Source organism: Mastomys coucha, unplaced genomic scaffold (assembly GCF_008632895.1).
Source record: "Mastomys coucha isolate ucsf_1 unplaced genomic scaffold, UCSF_Mcou_1 pScaffold18, whole genome shotgun sequence".
Taxonomy (NCBI): domain Eukaryota; kingdom Metazoa; phylum Chordata; class Mammalia; order Rodentia; family Muridae; genus Mastomys; species Mastomys coucha.
The window spans coordinates 94655274-94677717 of NW_022196900.1; the positions used below are offsets into that span (position 1 = coordinate 94655274).

General features: G+C 45.8%; 1 protein-coding gene across 10 annotated transcripts in view; it reads left to right on the forward strand.

Moving 5' to 3' along the window:
• The first annotated feature begins 12915 nt into the window (after positions 1-12915).
• The window catches only part of Hp1bp3 (heterochromatin protein 1 binding protein 3), a 26747-nt gene continuing 17218 nt past the window's right edge, over positions 12916-22444 (forward strand). For 2 of the 10 annotated variants that reach the window (XM_031379185.1, XM_031379188.1), the window contains exons 1-4: positions 12916-13060; positions 18751-18943; positions 19302-19401; positions 20773-20926. In XM_031379185.1, coding sequence (XP_031235045.1) covers positions 18848-18943; positions 19302-19401; positions 20773-20926 — 350 coding nt within the window. In that variant the 5' untranslated portion in view covers positions 12916-13060; positions 18751-18847. Of the gene's footprint in view, positions 13061-13467; positions 13593-13649; positions 13669-18750; positions 18944-19232; positions 19402-20772; positions 20927-22444 lie in introns of those variants that run through there. The other 8 variants (XM_031379186.1, XM_031379189.1, XM_031379190.1 and 5 more) reach the window with 6 other exon arrangements.

Here is a 22444-nt window from a genome sequence, read left to right on the forward strand (position 1 = left end):
TGTGTTAAGGCATAGCTGTTAGTCCCGATTTGAGAAGGTTTGGGGTGAACAAGGTAAGAAAGATCCTTTTTCCCCTCCCCCTCCCTTCCTTACCCCACTCCAGCCCTCTCATCAGATCTTTCTGCCTGCCTCTCAGCTTGCTTCAGAAAATTTAAAAATCACACTAGTAATCAAAACATACATAACCTTGGAACAGAAGGAAGTACTGTGGACCAGAAAAATCCAAGAATTGTTCAAAAAAAGTGCTACCCTGGAAAATACCCTTAATACCGTTGAAATCGTTAGAGCAACTTTAAGGCTTGTAAATACATAGAACAAATATTTAAAAACATAAAAAAGGAATTGACTCAATACTATTTCTTTTCACTTTCAAAATATAAGGAACAAAATAAAGACGAGCATTGCAAGTTTAAAATAAAGACTTGTCCTTTTGACAGCCGTCAGCTGTGTCCCGTCCTAGGAGGTGCTATGTGGCTGTTGTATCATCCAGTCCCAGCAGCCTCTGACAGGGTGTGTGTGTGCCATGTGTGTCTCTGTCCAGCATGGATACAGAGGGTGCCTATGCCTAGGTGTGGGTGCCCTTGTGGTCCAGGACAAGCAAACCTGAGACAATCTAGCTGTGTATATTACAACCCTGGGTAGCAGGTCACCCAGGGTCACCACTGATTTCTAAATCCCATCATTCAGTAGTTAAGGGTCCCAAAGGAGGGACTGGAGAGGTGGCTCAGTGGTTAGTCACTGGCTGCTTTTCCAGAGAGCCCTGTTGAGTTCCCAGTACTCACAGGCAGCTCCCAACTGCCAATAGCTCCAACTCCAACACGCCCAACACCTTCACCCAGATATGAGGGCAGTCAAAATAATGATGCACGTGAAATAAAAATAAATCATTTATTTAAAAAAGACTTTGAAAGGTTCTCTTTAAGGAATGTAAAAAATTTGTCCAACATGTGGTAGGAGAGAATCAGTTCTAAAATAGTCCTGTAACCTCTGCACATACGCTGACACTCACATACGCTGACACTCAGAAGCACATGAGCATGCGTGCGCGCACACACACACACACACACACACACACACACACACAAAAGCTCGTGCACACAAAGTGCAAAAAGTCTAAAGCTAAATTCTGCTTTGTAGTAGGAATGCAGCTTAAAGTTACACACTCTGCACGAAAGACCTAATCACTCCACTCAAGCTTCCTTCAGGCCCTTCTGTGTGTGTGAAGCCTCTGATAGACCTGTTGGGTCTTTTGTGTGCGGCAATGACTGGGTCGTTTGCTTCCTTCCACCATCATGGCTTTCACCCTACAAACTGAGTTTAGGAACACAGCTAGGCAGATCCCAGGTAAATACTCTATATTTCATGCCCACATAATCTAAGGTTTATGCTGACTTCTGTGACAGCATCCACAGGAAGGGGAGACCTGCCAGCTGAAGAGGCCAAACCGTTTCCCACAGTGCTTTCCTGGACCGGGCTGAGCCCAGCTCAGAATCAGGCTGCATGTGAGACTATCTAAGTGAATACGCTGGCCTCTGTGCATGCGCGTGTATACCAGCCCTCCAGGCTCCATGTAAGACTGCTTAAGTGAATATGCTGGCCTCTGTGCATACATGTACACATTCAAAAACTAGGTCGTGTGATTCCTTTATTAATCTGTTTGTGGAAAACAAGACTTGCTTCAAGCTTAAGTTCATTCTGGACTACATAGTGAGTTCTAGTCTCAACATGATACGTGAAGTTATGAGCAGTGTATAAACAGAGAACCTGTGCACAGTATTGGGATTGCTCCCCTTGGGGGGGGTCTCCTGGAAAGCACAGTTTGATTGGATCCAGTTTAAAATGAGTATGATATGTTTGGGCTTGCTTAGCGCCTGCCTTTAATTCAAGGGCATGATGAAAGTCGAACACAGAATTGCAGCAAATTCAAGGTCAGCCTGGGCTAAAGGGTTAGATTCTACCTCGGGAGACCCAGGCTGGGATGTCTTACTGGTGAGAGTGCTTGCTGTGCAAGCTTGGGAACCCGAGTTCAAATCTCCAGCATCCACATAAAACGGTGAGCATGGCTTTGTGTGCTGTAGCCCAGCCTTAGGAAGTGGTCGCATGCTGATCCGCCACAGAGATCCTGTCTAAAGGCAAGAACTGGAGCTCAGGTCCCCCAGAAACTCACATAGAAGCAGGGTGGATGTGGAAGCTTGCCTGTAATCCTGATCCCCAAGAGAGGGCATTCCCAAGGCAAGATGGTCAGCTGCGGGGTCAGTGAGTAAATACAGTACAGTGAGAATGGTTGAGCGCTGTGCATTGTGTGCGTGAAGGAGCGTACACATGTACACCACACAGTTACCTACATAAGCCAGTGTTGTACAACTGTAGTGCCAGCTATTCACAGGACCGACCTCCCACGCCTCCCCCCATCCTTGGAATACAGGTTAGATCAAAGTTAGGCAAGCATGGCATGGGGAGGAGCAAGGCCCACACATCTGCAATCCCAGCACTTAGCAAATGGAGGCAGAGGACCAGGCGTTCAAGGTTATCCTTGTAAAGCGATGGGACACTATCTCAAAAGGAAGTAGGAAGACCAGGCATGATGGCTCCTACCTTTAATCCCAGCACTCAGAAGGCAGGTAGGCAGGCCTGGTCTGTCTACCTACTTTCTTCAGGACAGGGCTACATAGGCCATGTCTGAAAAAACACAGAAATTAGCTGGGTGATGGTGTTCCATACCTTTAATCTTGTTGCTTGGGACACAGATGCAGATGGGTCTCTGAGTTTGAGGCCAACCTGGTCTACAAATGGAGCTCCAGGACAGGTAGGGCTACATAGAGAAACTCTGTCTCAAAAACCAAAAAATTAGTGGGGGCTAGCATTGAGTTGCTGCCTGGATAACTAAACCATACTGGAAACCACAAGTTGCCACCAATGAAGCAACAATAACAGCTTCTCAAACTGAGGCATTCGTAACTTGCTGCCTTGAGGTAATTTTTAAGAAACATGACATTTTTCTAAAGAAATGAATTAGGCCATCAAAAAAGCTAACAGCAAAAATGACCTCAATAGGAATCAAGACTTTGTACAGGAAACAGAGGGAAAGCCTAGGGCCTCTGCAGGTGGTCCTCACACAGCTTATCCAAAAGGAAGAAAGGTGGGTCGGAAGCTGTGAGGGTCCACTCAAGCCCTACCCATGCCTCCCCACGCCCCCTCCCAGCAATTTGAACAACCCTTCTAAGAGCAGTCCAGATGGGCCCTTTCTGAACAGGTAAGAGAACTCTGGGATTCCAGTGAGCAGTAACCCATCCAACACTGCAGCTATTTGCATACAGTGGAGCTGACAACCCCTAGTGCCTGCTGTTGTATAAATATAAACATTCATTTTTACATATATCACTGTCTTACCTGCATGTATATAGCTGTGTCACGTGTGCCTAGTGCCCTTGGAGACCAAAAGAGTATGTTGGATCTCTTGTCCCAAGTTAACCAAGTGGTTGTGAGTTGGATACTGGAAATTGAACCCAGTGCTCTGGAAGAGCAGTTAAGTTGCTTCAATGCTGGGCTGTATCTCCAGCCCGTGATTCTGTTTTTCTTTTCTGTGTATACCTCTGGGCAGAGGGATGGGAAGCACGTGTGAGTGCAAGCCAGAAGAGGGTTTCAGATGCACAGGCAGTTGTGAGCTGCCTGATCCTAGTACTGCAAACCCTGGTCCTCTGCAAGACCAGAAAGCACTGTGAATCTCCAAGCCACCTCTCTAGTTCCCTCGACCCACATTTTTACTGTATTTTTTTCATACACAGATGCTTCTGTGTTAACAGTTGCCTACAAGTGCTATAGCATGCTGTACAGGGGTACAGCCTGGGAACAGGAGGATGCACTACATAGCACAAGTGTGGAGTGAGCCACCCCATCAAGGTTGGTGTACTGAAATCTCTTAGACACATTTCTTAGAACATATTCCCTACCTTAAGCATAGCACCACTGTCCTCTCAGATTTTACTGGAGACCACCTTTATAATTTTTACCTATATAGAGGAGGCATCTGTGTGTGTGTGTGTGTTTGGTGTGTCAGATGTGCATGCTATGGTGAACACACAGGTCAGAGGACAGTTTTGCACAACTCAAATCTCTCCTCCTACCTTGTGGATTCCAGAAACCAAACTCAGGATTGTCAGGTTTTGTAGCAGATGCGTGTACCTGCTGATCCATCTTGCTGGGCCCCAGGAGTTACTACAAATGCTCAGCAGAAGAAATGACAGGGCTCACTCTTAAAAACCATTTCCAATCTACCAAGTTAGCCACACAGTATGAGTAACTGAGGCTCTTTGGAATGGGCAGTTCTCTGGAACCCCTCAGGACAGGTGTTGGACCAGTCTAAGCATCATGATTGGTCCAAGCATCGTGGCTGAGGTAATGGAGGAGCAATGAAGAACTGGAGACCACAGTCTCCTAAGCCAGAAGAAGAGAAAAGGCCGCCCATAGGCCTTCGGGTGACTCCCGGGAATACCAAAGTTGAAATTATTTTGGGAGGGCTGAACATGCAGCTCTGGCAAGTTCCAAAGGCTAAATAAAAACATGTTCCTTAAATCCAGAAACATCTTTTATCTGTAGTACCAAAACTGTACATCCCACCTCTCCGGAGAACAAGGAATTCAACCTGGTTCTATGTATTGAGACACAGTAAATGGTGAGGTGGTGCAGAAAAGAATGACAAGGCTGGAGAGATGGCTTATCGAATAAGTACACTGCTCGTCCAGGGGGATCCAAGCTTACTTGCCAGTGTCTATATCAGGTGGCTCACAACCACTTGTAATTCCAGCTCTTGGGGATCCAGTATCCTCTTCTGGCCTCCATGGTTTCCTGCCCATGGAGCATCCTCTCCCAAAAACACATGAAATAAAACAGTAAAAACTGATTTTCCAGCAGGGCGGTGGTGGCGCACACCTTTAATCCTAGCACTTGGGAGGCAGAGACAGGTGGATTTCTGAGTACGAGACCAGCCTGGTCTACAGAGTGAGTTCCAGGACAGCCAGGGCTACAGAGAGAAACCCTGTCTCGAAAAAACAAAAACAAAAAAACCTGATTTCCAAGTACTGCAGGCTGGCATCCAGTTTTCTTCACACCAGCTTGTAAAGATGGGCTTGCTTCCTTTTGCCAGGTGGGGAACTCTGAGCCCCAGAGGCTGTCCCTGTCATGTGTCAGGACTTACTTGATCTTAGGTCTAAATTTTTTCCACCAGGAACCTACCTTTCTTTCCTTCCTCCTTTCTTTCTTTCTCTTTCTCTCTCTCTCTCTCTCTCTCTCTCTCTCTCTCTCTCTCTCTCTCTCTCTCTCTCTTTCTCTCCTCTCTCTCTCTTTCTCTCCTCTCTCTCTCCCTCTCCCTCCCTCTCTCTCTCTCTCTCTCTCTCTCTCTCTCTCTCTCTCTTTCTTTCTTTGGGGTGGTGAAACTGAAGAACAAGAGTGCTAACTCAGCCTTGCCTCAGTTTCCTCATCTAAAATAGAAATATCACATCCACTTGAGGGTTCTTTGGATCATGGACAGAGATCAAATATGGCAGGCGTCTTACCTTCAATTCATTTTCTCCCACACACTATAACCTTAGTCACGTGTGGCCATGTACAATTAACAGATGCTGTCTTCACTTGCAATTGCTCTATGTGTCATTTTCCTTTAGCATATTTTAGGAAACACTTCACATGCTTTGTTCTGAATGGATAACAGACCTGGGGTAGAGAGGGTTCCCCGGGGACTCGGGGATGCATTGTAAAGCAGTCTCATCTCTTTGGGCAGAAATTTTTCTTAATAAGGGTTCGATCTCTCTCCTCTCCTACAGCTCACCAGCCATAGCAGAAAAGGAACATTATTAGGACATAGGGGAAATAGACATGCTTAGAAGTAGTTCTCTGGGGGTGAGTCTAATTTTCATTATCAGGATATCAGCAGTCCAGTCCTCTAGCAAAACACCAACACGAATCAGCATGTGCAATCCAGTCCACTCAGCAGACACCACTCACCTGTCAGCAAGGACAGTTCAATCCAAAGAAACTGCGAGCTGGGTGGTGGTGGCGCACGCCTATAATCCCAGCACTTGGGAGGCAGAGGCAGGCAGATTTCTGAGTTTGAGGACAGCCTGGTCTACAAAGTGAATTCCAGGACAGCCAAGACTACACAGAGAAACCCTGTCTCAAAAAAAAAAACAAAAAGAAAAAAGAAAAAGAAAAAGAAACTGTGAGGCTCATCAGTGGGCCCATATCCACCTCGGAAGTGGCAAGAAGCCCCAGGAACCTCGAAAGAAGTTCTCTGGTGAGTGTCTCTCTACGGCATCACCACAAGCAAAGCTCAACAACACCACGTAAGGCAAACCAATACATGCCTGCTGTGAGCAAAGAATATCGAGGAGGAGCGAAGGAAACCAATGCTTGAGCTTCCACTCTCCCACGATCATATTTATATTCCTTCCAAACATCACTCATCCTTTCATGTGTGTTTGCTTCAGCAAAACATTCTTTCACTTGTGTGCCCCAGCCAAAACATCATTTGACATAGCTGACTTTCCTAAGAAGCCAGAAGTTTCCACTTTCCCTTCCCTTACTGCTTAGTGTCTTTTTGTTTGTTTGTTTTGTTTTGTTTTGAGACAGGGTTTCTCTGTTTAGCCCTGTCTTGGAACTTACTCTGTAGACCAGGCTGGCCTCAAACTCAGAAATCCACCTGCGTCTGCCTCCCAAGTGCTGGGATTAAAGGCATATGCCACCACTACCTGGCCTTTGGTTTGGTTTTTGTGTGCCCCTCCACCCCCAGTGGGTCTCAAATTAAGATAGCCTAGGTTATTATTTTTATTACTGAGACAGGGTCCCATTTTACCAAGGGTGGCCTTGATCTTGCTACACAGCCAAGGATGACCTTGACCTTCCAATTCTCCTGTTTATACCTTCCCGGTGGGATTACAAGCATGTACTAATTAATTCAAGACTCCTTGTATGCCAGGCAAACTCTTCCAATTGAACTGTATCCCTGACTCCCCAACTGCAACATATAACACTAACACACACACACACACACATATAATTATATATAGTTATAAAAAATATAATTATATATAATTAAACTTTAAATATTGTTTGGTCTGTTTATGTGTAAGACCCCCAAGGTCTTAGCCTAGGTGCTCGACCCTCCAGAACACAACTTGACGACAGATCGATGCAATAGCAAGAGGTTTATTGATCCAACATGTATGGGGTTGCTCAGCCTCGCAGGGAGAGTCAACCCTGAGCTCAAGAAGCACAAATCTTTTATACCCTCTTTGCGAAGGGGGTGAACTGCTACATTATGATTGGTCAGCAAAGCAGCAGCATATTTTTAAACTCATTGGTCAGCCATTAATATCTCAAGGCCAGGTAGTGGTGGCATATGCCTTTAATCCCAGCACTTGGGAGGCAGACGCAGGTGGATTTCTGAGTTTGAGGCCAGCAGTATGGCCAAGATGGTTTGTGATTTTTCTTGGAATTCAGTACAGGGCAGGGTAGGGGAGTTTTTCTGAGAACACTTAATTTTTGTTTTGGCTGGTCTTAACTTAGCCTGGTCACTCTGGCCACCAAAACTTTGTTTTTACATTCCCAAAACTTTGTTTCTACATATGAACACATGCAATGTGTAGGGGTGTTTACTAAGGCCGGAAGAGGCCATTGGATCCCCTGGAGCTAGAGTTCTGAATGCTGCCCACACTGAGTGCAGTGCTAGGAACTTAACTCAGGTCCTATGTCTAGTAGCAAATATTCTTAACCACTGAGCCAGCTCTCCAGTGCCACATATACCCCCTTAGGTATCGTGTCTGAAAGTAGGTTCTTTAAGTAGCTCAGGCATGCAGCTTAACATGGGGACCAGGCTAGCCCCAGCTCTGACCCTGCCCCTCCCACCTCCCGAGTGGAAGGATTGCAAGTGTGTATCCCCACAACCAGCAGGTTTTGTTGCTTTTTCCACTTTTCTCCTTGTGACATCATCTAGCTATCTCGTATAAGATAACCTTGAGCTCACTGCTTCTTCAGCCTCAGCCTCAGCCTCCACAGTGATGGGCATGTAACACCAAAAACAGCTTTGAAGTACCCTGTCTCAAACAAACAAACAAACAAACAAAAGAAGTATTCAGAGTCTTGACATGCTTTGGAATGTCTGTCTCAGCCACCTTCTCTATGTCTCTCCCTCCTTCTGTCTCTTCCTTCATCTTTTCTTCTACCTTCCTCCATCTATCATGGTGGATCCAATATTTCTAATTACAGATATTTAAACATTTGATTGATTGATTGATTGATTTTTATTTTTTATTTTTCGAGATAGGGTTTCTCTATGTAGCCCTGGCTGTCCTGGAACTCACTCTGTAGACCAGGCTGGCCTCGAACTCAGAAATCTGCCTGCCTCTGCCTCCCAAGTGCTGGGATTAAAGGCGTGTGCCACCACTACCCAGATCTGGAATTTCCTTGGTTTAAAAACTGAAAGTTTGGCCCAGATATGGTGGCATGTGCCTTTAATCCTAGCACTCAGGAGGCAGAGGCAGGAGGATCTCTGTGAGTTCAAGCTCAGCCTGGTCTACATAGTTCCAGGACATCCAGGACTACATAGAGAAATCCTGTCTCAAAAGATAAACCTCCAACCATCAACTGTACACTTCCTTATTCCCATCCTCCATGTTGTGAATATATGGGGACAGCTGGTCACACTGCTTGTCGCTGAGCCTATGAGCCTACCCACTGTCTCTGGTTACCCATTGTAGAATGGGCTACTTAGCTGCCCAGAGAACATTGACCTAATGACCACCAAATATCAATGGAAGAGCGGGGATAGCCTTGTGGACAATTTTACTTTCTATATACGGTGAAATCCAGACCAGGTCTGCTCTAGCTGACCCAGCAAGCTAAGCAGGATCTTCATCTTCTCAAATGCAGTGGTTTTACCTCTGGCATGGGGTAAGGGTGGGGTACAGTGGTCGGGGGACCTTGATTGTCAGGTAAGCCCTGTAACTTGGGATATTCTATGACATCTTTGATAAGAGCCCTCCTGTTCTCCTTGCCTTGTGGGCTGAACTGTAAACTCTTCAGCGTCTAAAATGCTACAGATTAGAGAGCTGTGCTAGAATGACTATCCTAGGGCTGAGGGTATAGCTCAGAGATACACCCTCGGGATAGACTTGCCTAGCACACTCAAGGCTGTGAGAAAACACACATGCTTACACGCGTTCAAGCGCACACACACCCCCTCATAGTCAGAGGAGAGTCTTTCTGTTTTTCTAGAAGCCCTCAAGTAGGTGGACATGGTGGGTCCTACTGCGTCGTGAATCATGCTGACACCCATCAGGCCAGGTCACAGGCTCTTGAAGGGAAGACAGGTGGCTTCCTTGGGCTCCAACATCATAAGGTGATGTCACTTTGTAAAATCTGATTGGTTTTTATCCACTAGTTCAGAAACCTTTTCTTTCACCATTGTGCCCAGTGCCTCACACGTGCTGGAGCCAGTGCTCTGCAGAGTTACACTCCAACTCTAGCTTGTAAGCCTTTGTCCAAAACTATTACCCATAGATGTGTTTCAGAATTTTACACTTTTTTTTTAAAAGATTTATTTATTATATGTAAGTACACTGTAGCTGTCTTCAGACACACCAGAAAAGGGCATCAGATCTCATTACAGATGTTTGTGAACCACCATGTGGTTGCTGGGAATTGAACTCAGGATCTGCAGAAGAGCAGTCAGTGCTCTTAACCACTGAGCCATCTCTCCAGCCCCTACACTTTTTTTTTTTTTTTAAAGATTTTATTTAGCAGGGCGGTGGTGGTGCACACCTTTAATCCCAGCACTTGGGAGGCAGAGGCAGGTGGATTTCTGAGTTCAAGGCCAGCCTGGTCTACAGAGTGAATTCCAAGACAGCCAAGGCTATGACAGAGAAACCCTGTCTCAAAAAAACAAAACAAAACAGGAAAACCAAGATTGAGAGTCACTGTCCAGTCTTCTGGCTGGACATCAGGAAAATGAAGTGACACACCACCAACCCCAGCCTCATTCATACTGGACATCCTGAAGGATCCCAAGCCTGAAACTGCAATCCTGCAGCCATGACTCTTGGAACAAAGTGAGCCACTCTATCGGAAACAGAAACCTCTCCCTCCCAGCCAACCAAGGTTTATTCTTCAAAGCTCCCACAGTAAATATGAGCTATGAGTAAGACTAGAACTATTGTTCTGTGCTCAGCCTCGTGACTGTACCACTGGGTTCTGTGCTGGAACTCTGTCACTCAGCAGTTATTTCAACTTTATCCATCTTTATGCCTAACTTCAAAGTCACCCCCTCTTCTCTACATAAAGGTGAAGTTTTAGTCGAGCAGACTTATGTGCCCTATAGTTCTACATCTAAGGACTCGGGAGGGAGAAAAAACAATTATTGCCTTAATAACAGGCTGTGGATTCTGCAAAACTTTCTGTATGCTAAGTTAAACATACCTTACCTTTTGTTGAAATCTAGATATAGTGACTTTTCCAGGGTTTGATTTTTCAAGACAGGGTCTCTACCTAGCCGAGGCTGTCCTGGAACTCACACGGTAGACAGGGCTAACCTTGCATTTAGCCATCTGCCCCACTCTGCCTCCTGAGTACTGTGATCAAAGCGGTGCTTCATCACACCAGGTTCCAAGGACTTTCTTGAGACTTATGACTCAGTTTTTGGCAAATACTTGGTTGTATGTTCTTTAAAAAAAATTGTTCTATCATTTTGCTTTCTTTTAAACAGAGTAAGATTTTTTTTTTTTAAATCTTAGGCAAAAATTAATCTTAGGATGTCTTGCTTTTTTTTTTTTTTTTTCCATGACAGGGTTTCTCTGTGTTGTTCTGGCTGTCCTGGAACTCACTCTGTAGACTAGGCTGGCCTCGAACTCAGAAATCCACCTGCCTCTGCCTCCCAAGGGCTGGGATTAAAGGCGTGTGCCACCACTGTCCAGCTTTGCAATTCTTATTGGGCTCATCTTGCATGAGGTAGGACTTAAAAATTCCTAAGTAGCAGGTGGATCTTGGTGACTTTGAGGCCACTCTGACCTACACAGTAAGCTCCAGGCCAGGCAATGTTGTGTTTCATAAAAATAAAGAGAAACTAGGGATATGTTTAATGGAGGTCAGGTATAGTGTGGGAGAAGGGGGTGCCTCTGTGGGCCCATGCTGAGACATCCCTTCCCCCTAAGGGACCAGCTGTAGATGGATATAGTGTATAGAATAGGGTTTATTCAGGGCATGGGGAGGGGAGTTGAAAGGCAGGGGGTGGAGGGGGAGGGAGAGAGGGACAGAGGGAGAGGAGTAGAGGCCGGTTATGAGCATGTGGAGGGGGGGGTAGGGGAATGGGGAGAGAGGGGTAAGGGGCAAGAGCAAGAGAGTGAAGAGGGGACAAAGCAGCCCCTTTTTTTAGTGAGTCAGGCACACCTGGCTGTTGCAGATCGTAGACGAAATGCCAACAGGTAAGATCACATAGAGTGATCCTGCTTCAAACCCTGACACCAAATGTAGCAAGTTTCCAATTATACCAACATATAAACGTGGGATGGGGACAGGTGTCTTGGTGACTGAGGTCCCTTCTTGTAGAGGACCTCGGTTTGGTTCCCAGCACCCACATCAGACAGCTTACAACCTACTAACTCAATCCCCAGGAGTGCAGACAGTCCTCAGACATCTGCACACACCTGGAACACATACAAACAGGCACACACACATAAAAAAAAAAATTAAAAGATGGTTTTAAAAGAGTTCTTCAAAAAGACCAAAAACCCTTTTTAAAAAATTTTAATTTTTTCATACGACATATTTGATCACATCCCCTCCTCTCTAAATCCTCTAAGATCCTCCCCATAAATCCCTTTTGAAGAGCTTGACTATGACACCAGTGTTCCAGGGAATGGGTGATGTCACCAGGTGCTGACGATCACCAGTGAGGAATTTTTGGTGGGGTGATTTATTTAATCTACTTAGAACCGTTGGGGTTTCAGCCACTATGGCTGGGAAAGCTAATGTCAGGTGGAGGGCTGAAGGCGTGTCTAATTGGTTTCCTAAATAAGCCCTTAGATTGACCTGCAGGTAAGAACCGGTCCACTGCGGTAAGCTTCGGTGCCATGCATGTACCAGCTCCATACCCACAAGACTTCGGCTACGTTAGACACATTGAGTTTTTCCAAAGTGGCTTTGAAGAATTACACCTGCAATAGTTCCTTTTCCTTCTTTACACAGGCTCTCAGGCATTCCAAGCTGGCCTCAGGTTGGTTACCTACCCAAAATAACCTTGAAATTTCCATCCTCTTGTTTCCACCTATTGAGTCTGCGTCATCACGCTGGGCTTTATGAGGCGCTGGTGAAGGAACCCAGGGCTTTCTTCATAGTAGACACGTACTAATAACTGAACTACTACTCCAGCCCCAAGTACTACAGTTTTCAAAGGCGGTGGTGCCGTGCAAATTACATGAATAGGCAGATCTCAACGTAAAGCGCCAAATAAAAGGCAACTCCCTTCTAATTCCGTGGTTTCTTTGGCGGTGAGGGGAAGCTGTCTGTGCATGCAAATCAAGAAGCTGGGGCAGACCGGCTCACGCTGGAGAAAAGCATCTTCCGGGCCGTGTACGACCAGACCTTATTCACTACACTGCCAATTCCGTGTGGACTCAGGAAGTGCCTGTTGTTGTCTAGCACCGTCTTCCAGGGCTAAAGAGAGGCTGGGACCCCAAACACGAAAGACTCGGAATCGGGAACAGAGAACGCGCCAAGCATGCAGGACGCAGCCTTCCTAGCTAGCTCCTAGCCACGCTTTGCCTGGCGCCGTCCGCCGTCCCCCCAACCCCGAGCGCCCCGTCGCGCCCCTGCGCGCCCGCCCGGGACCCGCTTCGCGGGAGCGCGCGGGGGGCGGGGCCGGCGCGGGGGCGCGCGCGCGGGGCCGCGGGCAGGGGGGCGGGGCGGCAGAGCTCGGTGCCCGGCCTGGAGGACAGCGGTGTCGGAGTCGGCGATCGGTGGTCCGCGGCAACCCTGAGAGGCCGGCCGTACGGGACGCGAGCGCCGGAGCTCAGAGGTAACGCGGGACGGACCCGGCGCGCAGGGAGTGGGCGCGGGCTCCGTGCGCGAGTGTCGGAGGCCACCGGCCTGGGCGCTGACGCCCCTGCCCCGGGCGCAAGAGGCGGGACGCAGGGACCGAATGCCGGCGGCTTTTGTCCGTCCGCCGCGGCCGCTGCGCCCTCTCGCGTCGCGCCCGCCACCTGGCCCCTGCCCCTGGCGCGCGGGCCTCCCGGGCCCTGCGGCGCGCGCTCCTGCCCTTGTTTTGTTTGGACTTGGGGAGGAGGGGCAGCTCTTCCCTGGCCGTGCCCCCCCCACCGCGTTTCAGCGCGCATGCTCCGACGTGCGCCGCAGAGCCCTATTGGCTGCGGGCTCGCGCATGCTCCGAGGCGTGTGGCCCGACTTCCGCCGCGCCCTCCCTTCGGCCTACTGTCAACTGTCTTCAAGCCGGTTCGAAAGATGCCGGCGGTGGTGACTGGCTGCGGCGGGCCCGCCCTCCCGGGTTCTCCGCCCCCGCCGCCGCCGTGGCCGCCATTACGGAGTTCCCAGTGGTGAGTGTGCGGAGCCGAGGCCCCGCTGGTCGCCGGCGCGTCCTCGCAGACCGGAGCGCGGAGCGGTCTCTGCGCGGTACCTCGGCTGTCACCCTCAGCGGCCCCGCGCCCATCTCGGTCCCCCACTCCGCTAGCTCTGCGCTTCCGCCGCCACGGCTCTGTCGCGCAGCCGCTCGCGCCTTTGTCTTCGCTGCTCCTCCGGGCGATGCTCAGCCTCTGGGCGCTGTCGCTTCGCTGCTGTCGCCGCCGCCGCCGCTACCCTGACAGCCTTGCGCTTCCGTTTTCCCGCGAGCCTACACCTCCCTCAGCCCCAGCGGCGCTCCCATGGCCGACGCAGGATTGTCAGTGTCAGCCGTCTTAAACCTAGGCCCGAGTTGATCCAGACTTAACCAGTCCGTTTTCCTTAACGCCCTTGGAGCTAAACCCTCTCGCACAGCCAGAAGTGCTCGTGACTTCTCCCCAGGTTGCTTACTGCTCTTCTCACACTGTCCATTGCTTTGGAGAACGAGTCTGAATTAGACCTGGACCTCATGCGCAAGCATTTTAGACATGAAATGTGTCTAGAGAGCCATACTGCATTTGGTCTTAGCCGAGAGGCCTAGAAGCTATTAGAAAAGCCTTTCAAGTTTTTATTATTATTATTATTTTTTAATCTTCAATTTTATCTTCATCAGCATAGGCCATATAAAACTGCCACAAGGTTTTTAAATTCGTCGTACCTCTTTCAGTTTCAGAGTAATTTGTTCAAAGCTGATCTCAAATTTTGTTTTGTTTTGTTTTGTTTTTGAGGCCGTCTCCTTAATACTTCCTTGGGACTCTGTGGGCCTCCTGCCTCAGCCACCTGTGTGTGAGTGCTGGGGGGTGTGCCACTGTGAACTGTCACCTGAGAGTTCACATGTTAAGGTGGAGGTTCTTAGCCCTAGTTTTCATACTTAGGAGGTGGACGACTGAAAGCTGACTAGGAAGTTATTGAAGCCTGTGCCGCTGCAAGTCTTAACTGGAGCCATCTGGAACTGTGATTGGCTTCTATCCCCGGCTATGATAGACATCACCACATGCTAATTAATGAAATGGGAAAGTTGCTAGCTATCGCGATGCTTTATCTGAGTGAGGAAACTAAGCTATGTAAGGTATTTAGTGGTCTGTTCGTGACATTAGAAAGTATGCGTATTACATGGAGTTTATGGTGACACCCTTGCTAAAATCAGCTAAAAAGCTGATTCTAAAGGGTAGTAGTAATTCGAAATGAATGCTGTAGCCCCACACCTACTGCCTTTTCTTTTCCTCTTCTTTTTTTTTTTTTTTTTTTTTTTTTTTTTTTTTTTTTTTTTTTTTTTTTTTTTTGTTTGTTTTTTTTTTCCGAGACAGAGTTTCTCTGTATAGCCCTGGCTGTCCTGGAACTCACTCTGTAGACCAGGCTGGCCTCAAACTCAGAAATCCGCCTGCCTCTGCCTCCCAAGTGCTGTGATTAAAGTGTGCGACACCCCCACCCGGCTTCTACTGCCTTTTCTTATGGAATAAACTGCAACCAGGGAACTGGGCTTTTTACTTCCTCAGGCTTTTATTGCCTATATTAAAACAACTTAGGCATCTCCCTTGTCAAAAGTAAATCATGTTACTATTCTCGAGTTCAGATAAAAAGAACCCAAAATTTGTGGCCACAGGAGAACTTGATAAACCCTAAGTGAAAATATATTTTGGTTTCCACACCATATGAAGCCAGGCTAAAGAACCATTTTCATTCTTTAGCAAATATTTCTTGAACTCTCATTCTGACCCTGCTGTCTTTTAGGCACCCAGTTCTGTATCTGTGACTCAGTAGAAAAAAGTACCTATCCATTTCCAGAGTGGTGTGCAGCTGTAATACCCGCACTGGGGAGGTGGGCTAAGAGCCCAGTCATCCTCTGCTGCATAGCAGGTTTTGATGCCAACCTGGGCTACTTAAGGCCCCCTCAACCTCCTTCCTCCCCCCAAAATATCCTGGCCAGGGACCTAATACAGCTGTCTAAAATGTCTCATCATTCAGAGTATTGTAACAAAAAGTTCTGGTACAAGGTACACTGATAATGTTAAGGCAGTCCTGGCTACCCATCCATGTGGCTCTGTTAGATGTTAATGAAAAGTGAATTTAAGCTGGGCATAGTGGCACACGACTTTAATCCCAGCACTTTGGAGGCAGAGGCATGTGTATCTCTGTGAGTTTGAAGACAGCCCTGTCTACATATTTCCTAGACAGCCAGGGCTACATAGTGAGACACTCTATGTTTCAAACAAAAAGTGAGTCTAACAACCCTCTAAGCCTATTACAGAAGGACAAAAAATGCTATGGCTTGGTGTTCTGTGGTCTTTAGTAAAGAAGTTCAGAACTGAGGCAGACATTTTAAAAATATTTTCCTCAACTATAGGACCTTTTTTATTATATGCATTTACTTGGGATGGGGGAGTGTGGGACTTGTGCTGAAGTCAGTGGACAACCTTGAGAAGTAGGTTCTCATGACTCCACCCTGTGGATACCAGGGTCAAAATCAGGTCATCAGGCTTGTCTGTCTGTAAGTACTTTATCTCCTGAGTGTCTCTGGCTGTGTGTGTGTGCACATGAGCATGTGTGAGTTCACCGGCAGTGGTTTACTTCTGTATTGTGCTTGCCTGGGGAAATACCACCTTTATTTACTTTTTCTTGTTATGTTCAGGAAAAATACATTACTACATAAGTACTACTTGTTTGCACTGAAATTCCCATGCAAACAAACTAATGTCCTGAGCCATACTGGCTTCCTTATTTTAGGGGCAGGATGGTGTTTGATACTGAGTTTCTCTGTGTGGCCCTGGCTGTCCTGGAACTCATTGTGTAGGCCAGGCTGGCGTCACACTCAGAGATCTTTCTGCCTTTGTCTCCCTTGCCCCTAATGCTGAGGTTAAATGAATGCAATACCATATGTAGCATATTTTACATTGGTTGTGTGACTATCAAGAGTTTTAGGTATTTGTAGATATTTCTAATTTGTGTTGTCAATGAGATGCTTGTTTGGGCAGTCTGAGTGGACAGACTGAGGAAGGACTTGAGTGATCTTACACTGCTGACCATCTTGTCTCAGCCTCCTGTAGTGTTGGGTCACCGCGGAGGGCACTGTCCCAGCTGCATTCTTTCTTTCTTTTTTTTTTTGTTTTTTTGTTTTGTTTTTTATATGTAAGTATGTGTAAATAGCTGTCTTCAGACACACCAGAAGAGGGCGTCAGATCTCTTTACGGATGGCTGTGAGCCACCATGTGGTTGTTGGGATTTGAACTCAGGACCTTCGGAAGAGCAGCCAGTGCTCTTAACCGCTGAGCCATCTCTCCAGCCCCCAGCTGCATTCTTCAGCTGTCTTTGCAAGGATACAGAAGTGTGGAACCACTGCTGTGTTTCCCAAAGATCTTTTCTAGCTGAAAGCATTCTGTTTGATGTTTTCAAAATTTACCCAGTTTGTTGTGGCCTAGGACTATTATATGACAGGCTAAAGGGTCTTAAATGTCTAAAAGATTCAGAGATTAAAGTAAAATTAAACTAATATTCCCCATCTTTGTTAATTGCTCATTAGCACAGAGACCTAAACACTTAAATAGCTATTTTCCTGTGATAATTTTATTGTAGAATATCAGGGTCCTAGATTTAGATTGTATATATTGCTTGCACATACATGTACATGTATGGAGACCAGAGGTCACAGACAGGAATCTTCCTCAGTTGCTTTCTATCTTATATTGTGAGATAGGGTCTCACACCGAGCCTGGGCCTCATCATTTCATCTACACTGGTTAACTTGAACTTTGGGAATCCATCTGTCTTGCCCTCCCTGGGCTGAGGTTATAGACAGGTACCACCACTTGCAGCTTTTACATGCATGTTCAGAATGCATGTACACCGCAGGTCGAAATGCTTACGTGACACCTTTACCAACTGAATGTGCCCCCTCTAGTGTTTTGTTTTTCTTTTTTCTTTTTAAGGAGACAGGATGTTGATGATCAGGTAAATTTTGGATGATCAGGTAAATTTTGGTGACTACGCAAGGTTTATTTATTTGTGGGTTCTCATTTGTTCACTTGTTAAGAAAAGAGCTAATTCTTCAGCTCAGGATGGCCAAAAGTTCAGAATTGAGCAAGTATCTCCTCCCACCTCAGCTTCCTGAGTTCTTGGGTTACAGGCATGTAGCACCATGTCACCTCATTTGTAGATAGTGACTATGCCTTTTTTTTTTTTCTTGTTTTTTTGAGACAGGTTTTCTCTGTGTAGCCCTGGCTGTCCTGGAACTCACTCTGTAGACTAGGCTGGCCTCGAAATCAGAAATCCGCCTGCCTCTGCCTCCCAAGTGCTGGGATTAAAGGCATGCGCCACCACCTGGTGCCTTTTTTCTATATGCATTAGTTTATGTCACACTAGGTCAAGGCCGTGGATGAATACTTCTTCCAGATGGTGATCTAAACTCACCTCCCTGGCTCCGGAGTCCTTCAGTGCTAAGTTCTCAGTGGTAGTTTTACACTTTGATTCGCCCTTTAACGAGGAAAAAAATGTACTTTTCTACCAGAGGTAAAGTTAAAAATTGCAGTTACTTTTCTTGACCCCATTCAAATGATAACTACAAAAGTCATCTAGAGGCCTGGCAGTGATGGCAGGAGCCTTTAATCCCAGCACTTGGGAGTCAGAGGCAGGCAGATTTCTGAGTTCAAGGCCAGCCTGGTCTACAGAGTGAGTTCCAGGACATAGAGAAACCCTGTCTCGAAAAAAAACAAAAAAACAAAAACTACAACAACAAAAACAAAACAAAACAAAACAAAAAAAAAACCTCATCTAGAAACCAGGATCCTTGGCTAGACCTGCCCTTAGTCTCCTGCAGAAATTCCAGTCAGTGGCAGGAGGGATTGGAGTTAGGTTCCTTAGCCCATTGTTGTCCTTGCTGCTTTTGTTCCTGTGGGAATTGCAAAGCTGCTGTGGCTTATGCTCTTAGCCTTGCTTCATTGTTATATGTTAATAATGTCGTCTGTAGTTTTTTTAAGTGCTAACTAAGTCATCTATAACTTAAGTTTTATCATTATATTAATTCTCTTTGGAATATTGGGTTTAGATGTTTGAGTTTAGTTTTGTTTCTGTTGATCTTCACACCAAGTCTTTTCTGTGCTTTAGGTTGACTCTTCACCCCACTGAAGCCATTAGGCCATCCCTTGTGATTAACAGCAGAGGCTTCAGTTTCACCAGTATTCAGGCCTAGACATTATTTTAAATGGCAACTGATATGTCTCAAGGTGAACTCATCCATCCTAAGGCACTCCCACTTATAGTAGGAGCTCAGCTGATCCACGCGGACAAGTTAGGTGAGGTAGGGGCTGATGTATTCTTGAAGCTCACTCTTGGATCAACCCCTGACTCTGCTGGGTTCTTCATAGATACAGAGTTCTTTTCATCTCCCCTTTCCCTTCAAATGCCTTATAAAACTTTCAACCTTCTAAGTTGATTCCAAATTCCCTATAACTTTCAATTTGAAGTTCTATCTAAAATACTTTAAATATTTTAATAATCATGTTTCACTTTAAAAAAAACTTGTTAAAAGTAATTTATATCAGATCCTGGAGTAACTTGAAGAATTTTCTTACATCTTTGACACCCAGTTAGGTCCTTTGAGAGAGACAGAAGAGAACTCTTTATGCCTGCGTGATTATGGGCATCTTTTTTCTTAGAAAGCAGAAGATAGCACCATGCCTATACGTCGAGCTGTGAATTCTACCCGGGAAACTCCACCCAAAAGCAAACGTGCTGAAGGGGAGGAAGAAAAACCAGGTAAAGTAAAGCAGCCACAATTTAAAAAGACAAAACCTCTCCAATTCGAAGTACTTCATAAATCTCTTTGAACTTAGTTATTCTCATGTTCGTAGTGAAGTGTTTAAAGCTTTTGAATGGAGGGAGATGTTTGTGTGTTGTGCTGGACCTCATGGGTAATGGAAAAGTGCATTTTCTCTCTGAAGCCTTTTGGAAAGTGAAATGTAATGCTCCTGGAATTAAAAACAGCAGTGAGGAGAAACTGCTGTCACATTTGACATAATAGTGTCCTGGGGAAGATGGCTCTAGAATTCAGGAAGGCTCTATCCTTCAGGATGGGCAGTGGAATCCTCAAGAGGCCATGGGGAAGCATGTGGGTTATTCAACCCTGGGTGTGGTTTGCCTTAGTGGGGAAGAGATGATACTCAGGCAGGTATAAGGATGGAGGCAGAGTAAGTCTGTCAGCCTGCAGAACTGCTTCCTTCCTGCCATTTCTAGCCTCCTGTCCTTTCTCCCTGTTAGCCTTTGTCTTGTGACTTTTTTCTTTCTCTCTTTACCCCTTTCCTTTCATCCTCTCCCTGCATAGCTCGGTTCTGCAGGATTAGCACACCACCATTCTCTCCCTGTCAGGGCCTTTTCTTTGTCTCAAAATCCTTAAGTGCTATAGTCAATTTAGGTATCTATGCCAAAGGTAGAGGGGAATGTGAAGTCAGAGTTTGAAAACCAATGTGGTCAGTGAGCTGATCACCACTGCATCTCTCACGGCCTTGGGTCACAGGTGATATGGCAGAATGATATATGACACTGTAAAGACTGAAAGATGACTTTGAGTCTGATGCCAGTCAGGGCTAGAGCATGACACCAGCCCCTAAACTACCACACAACACTTCTTACATTCTTGAGTCACTCAGAAGAAATGACAAGTCTTCAGAAATTATGTCCAAATATTAGGCTTTACTTCTCTTAAAACTTTTTTTTTCTTTCTTGAAACAAGAGTTTGAGCTTGACACAGCAAGCTCAGGAACTTGCTGAGTAGACAGGTGTGACCTTGAACCCTTGAACTTATATCCTCACCTCTACCTACCAAGTGCTGGGACTGCCATGTGTGCCACTATAGCCAGTTCATGCACTGTTGGGTATTTCTCACATAATGATCTGGGTAAACCCTTGAATAGGCAACTCAGTGATTTAACAATATGGAAGAAGGTGGCAGGCTGGGTAGTGCTGTGGTAGGTAGCACTCATACTCCAAAGCCATGTGGTGATTCATTTTAGAATGATTCTTTTAATTTGAACAATTGGTAGGTCTGTTAAGTAACATGTTTTTGACTTTTATAGACTATCGGGGGTGGGAGTTCTAATGTATCTACTTGATGCTCACCTGATGTTTTAGAACCAGATGGAAGTTCAGAGGAATCTATCTCTACCTTAGAAGAACAAGAGAATGAGACTCCACCTGCTACATCCAGTGAGGCAGAGCAGCCCAAGGCGGAGCCTGAGGGTGGAGAGAAGGAAGAGAACAAGTCAGCTGAGGAAACCAAAAAGGAGTAAGTGGTCATGCTTCCCGCTGTTGATAGTTGAAGACTGACCATGGACTGTGAATGTGCTAGAACACAGGCTTACACTGGGAGGTTATAGGTTGAGGTTACTTTTTACAGTTCCAACTCTGTAGGGTTAGTTAGATGGTGTCTTGAGTGAGTGCTTCCTGTTCACTTTGGAGTCTGTTTTCGTGCTTAGAATTCATTAAAGCAACATTTGATACTTTTTAGGCTTTGATAGAATCTCAGTAAGAAACACTAAGTAACTACAAAAACCTGACTGGAAAACCACACTTTATCATTTGTTCCTGCCTCTGTGCCAACAGTGGGCTGTTTGTAAGTGCTTATTAAAACACTTAGTTACGTCATTTAGAGAGCAACATAAGCTCTGTGTTGGTGACTGAGCTCTGCAGGTAAGACTTGGAGTTGATGATTTATTTATATCTGTGTATTGTTTGTTTGTTTTCCCCCTTGGATGAGGAGGGGGCAGACATATTTGGAGCAGGTCTTACTATATAGCCCTGGCTAACTTAGAACTCACTATATAGATTCTACTGGCTTCAAACTTACAATGACAGTCCTCGTGTCTTGAGTGCTGAGTTACAGGCATTTGGCACCATGCTTGGCTTCATTTTAAAAAGAAAATTGGAGAGCATTTGAGGAGGACAGCCAACGTTGATTGACATGAGCACAGACATACACACTATTTCTTTTTAAATAGAATAGTAATTTCCCATGTATTACTTAGGACATCTTTTATTCCCATTATTAAGAGTAAGATCAAAATAAGGGGGGTGGTGGCTGGAGAGATGGCTCAGCGGTTAAGAGCACTGTCTGCTTTTCTGAAGGTCCCGAGATCAAATCCCAGCAACTACATGGTGGCTCACAACCATCTGTAATGAGATCTAACGCTCTCTTCTGGGGTGTTTGAAGACAGCTACAGTGTGCTTACATATAATAAATAATAAATCTTTAAAAAAAAAGTAAGATCTGTTCTTTTTATTGGCTGTGCCATATTTTTTAGGATTCCAATACTTCTGTTAGGTGAGTAGATTACTGTTACTACTTAAAATGAATTTTATATCATCTTTAGCTTCAAAATTTTTTATTATTTTATTTATGTTTTTGAGACAGAGTTTCTCTGTGTAGCCCTGGCTGTCCTGGAACTCACTCTGTAGACCAGGCTGGCCTTGAACTCAAAAATCTGCCTGCCTCTGCCTCCCAAGTGCTGGGATCAAAGGCATGTGCCACTACTGTCTAGCCAAAATTTTTTGTTCTTTATCTTGAAGGTAGTTGATATTGTTTTACTGTTTCAGTGCTGAGACATAATTGTGACTTTATGTTTTTTCCCCATATCCTATTGCATCTGTTGTTGTGATTACTAATTTTTATTATTTTTTTAATATATATGGGTATTTTGCCTGTCTGTTTGTGCATAGTGCATGGCTGGTGCCATGGAAGCCAGAAGAGGATGTTGGATCCTTTGGGATGGTTGTGAGACTTTTTTTTTTTTTTTTTTTTTTTTTT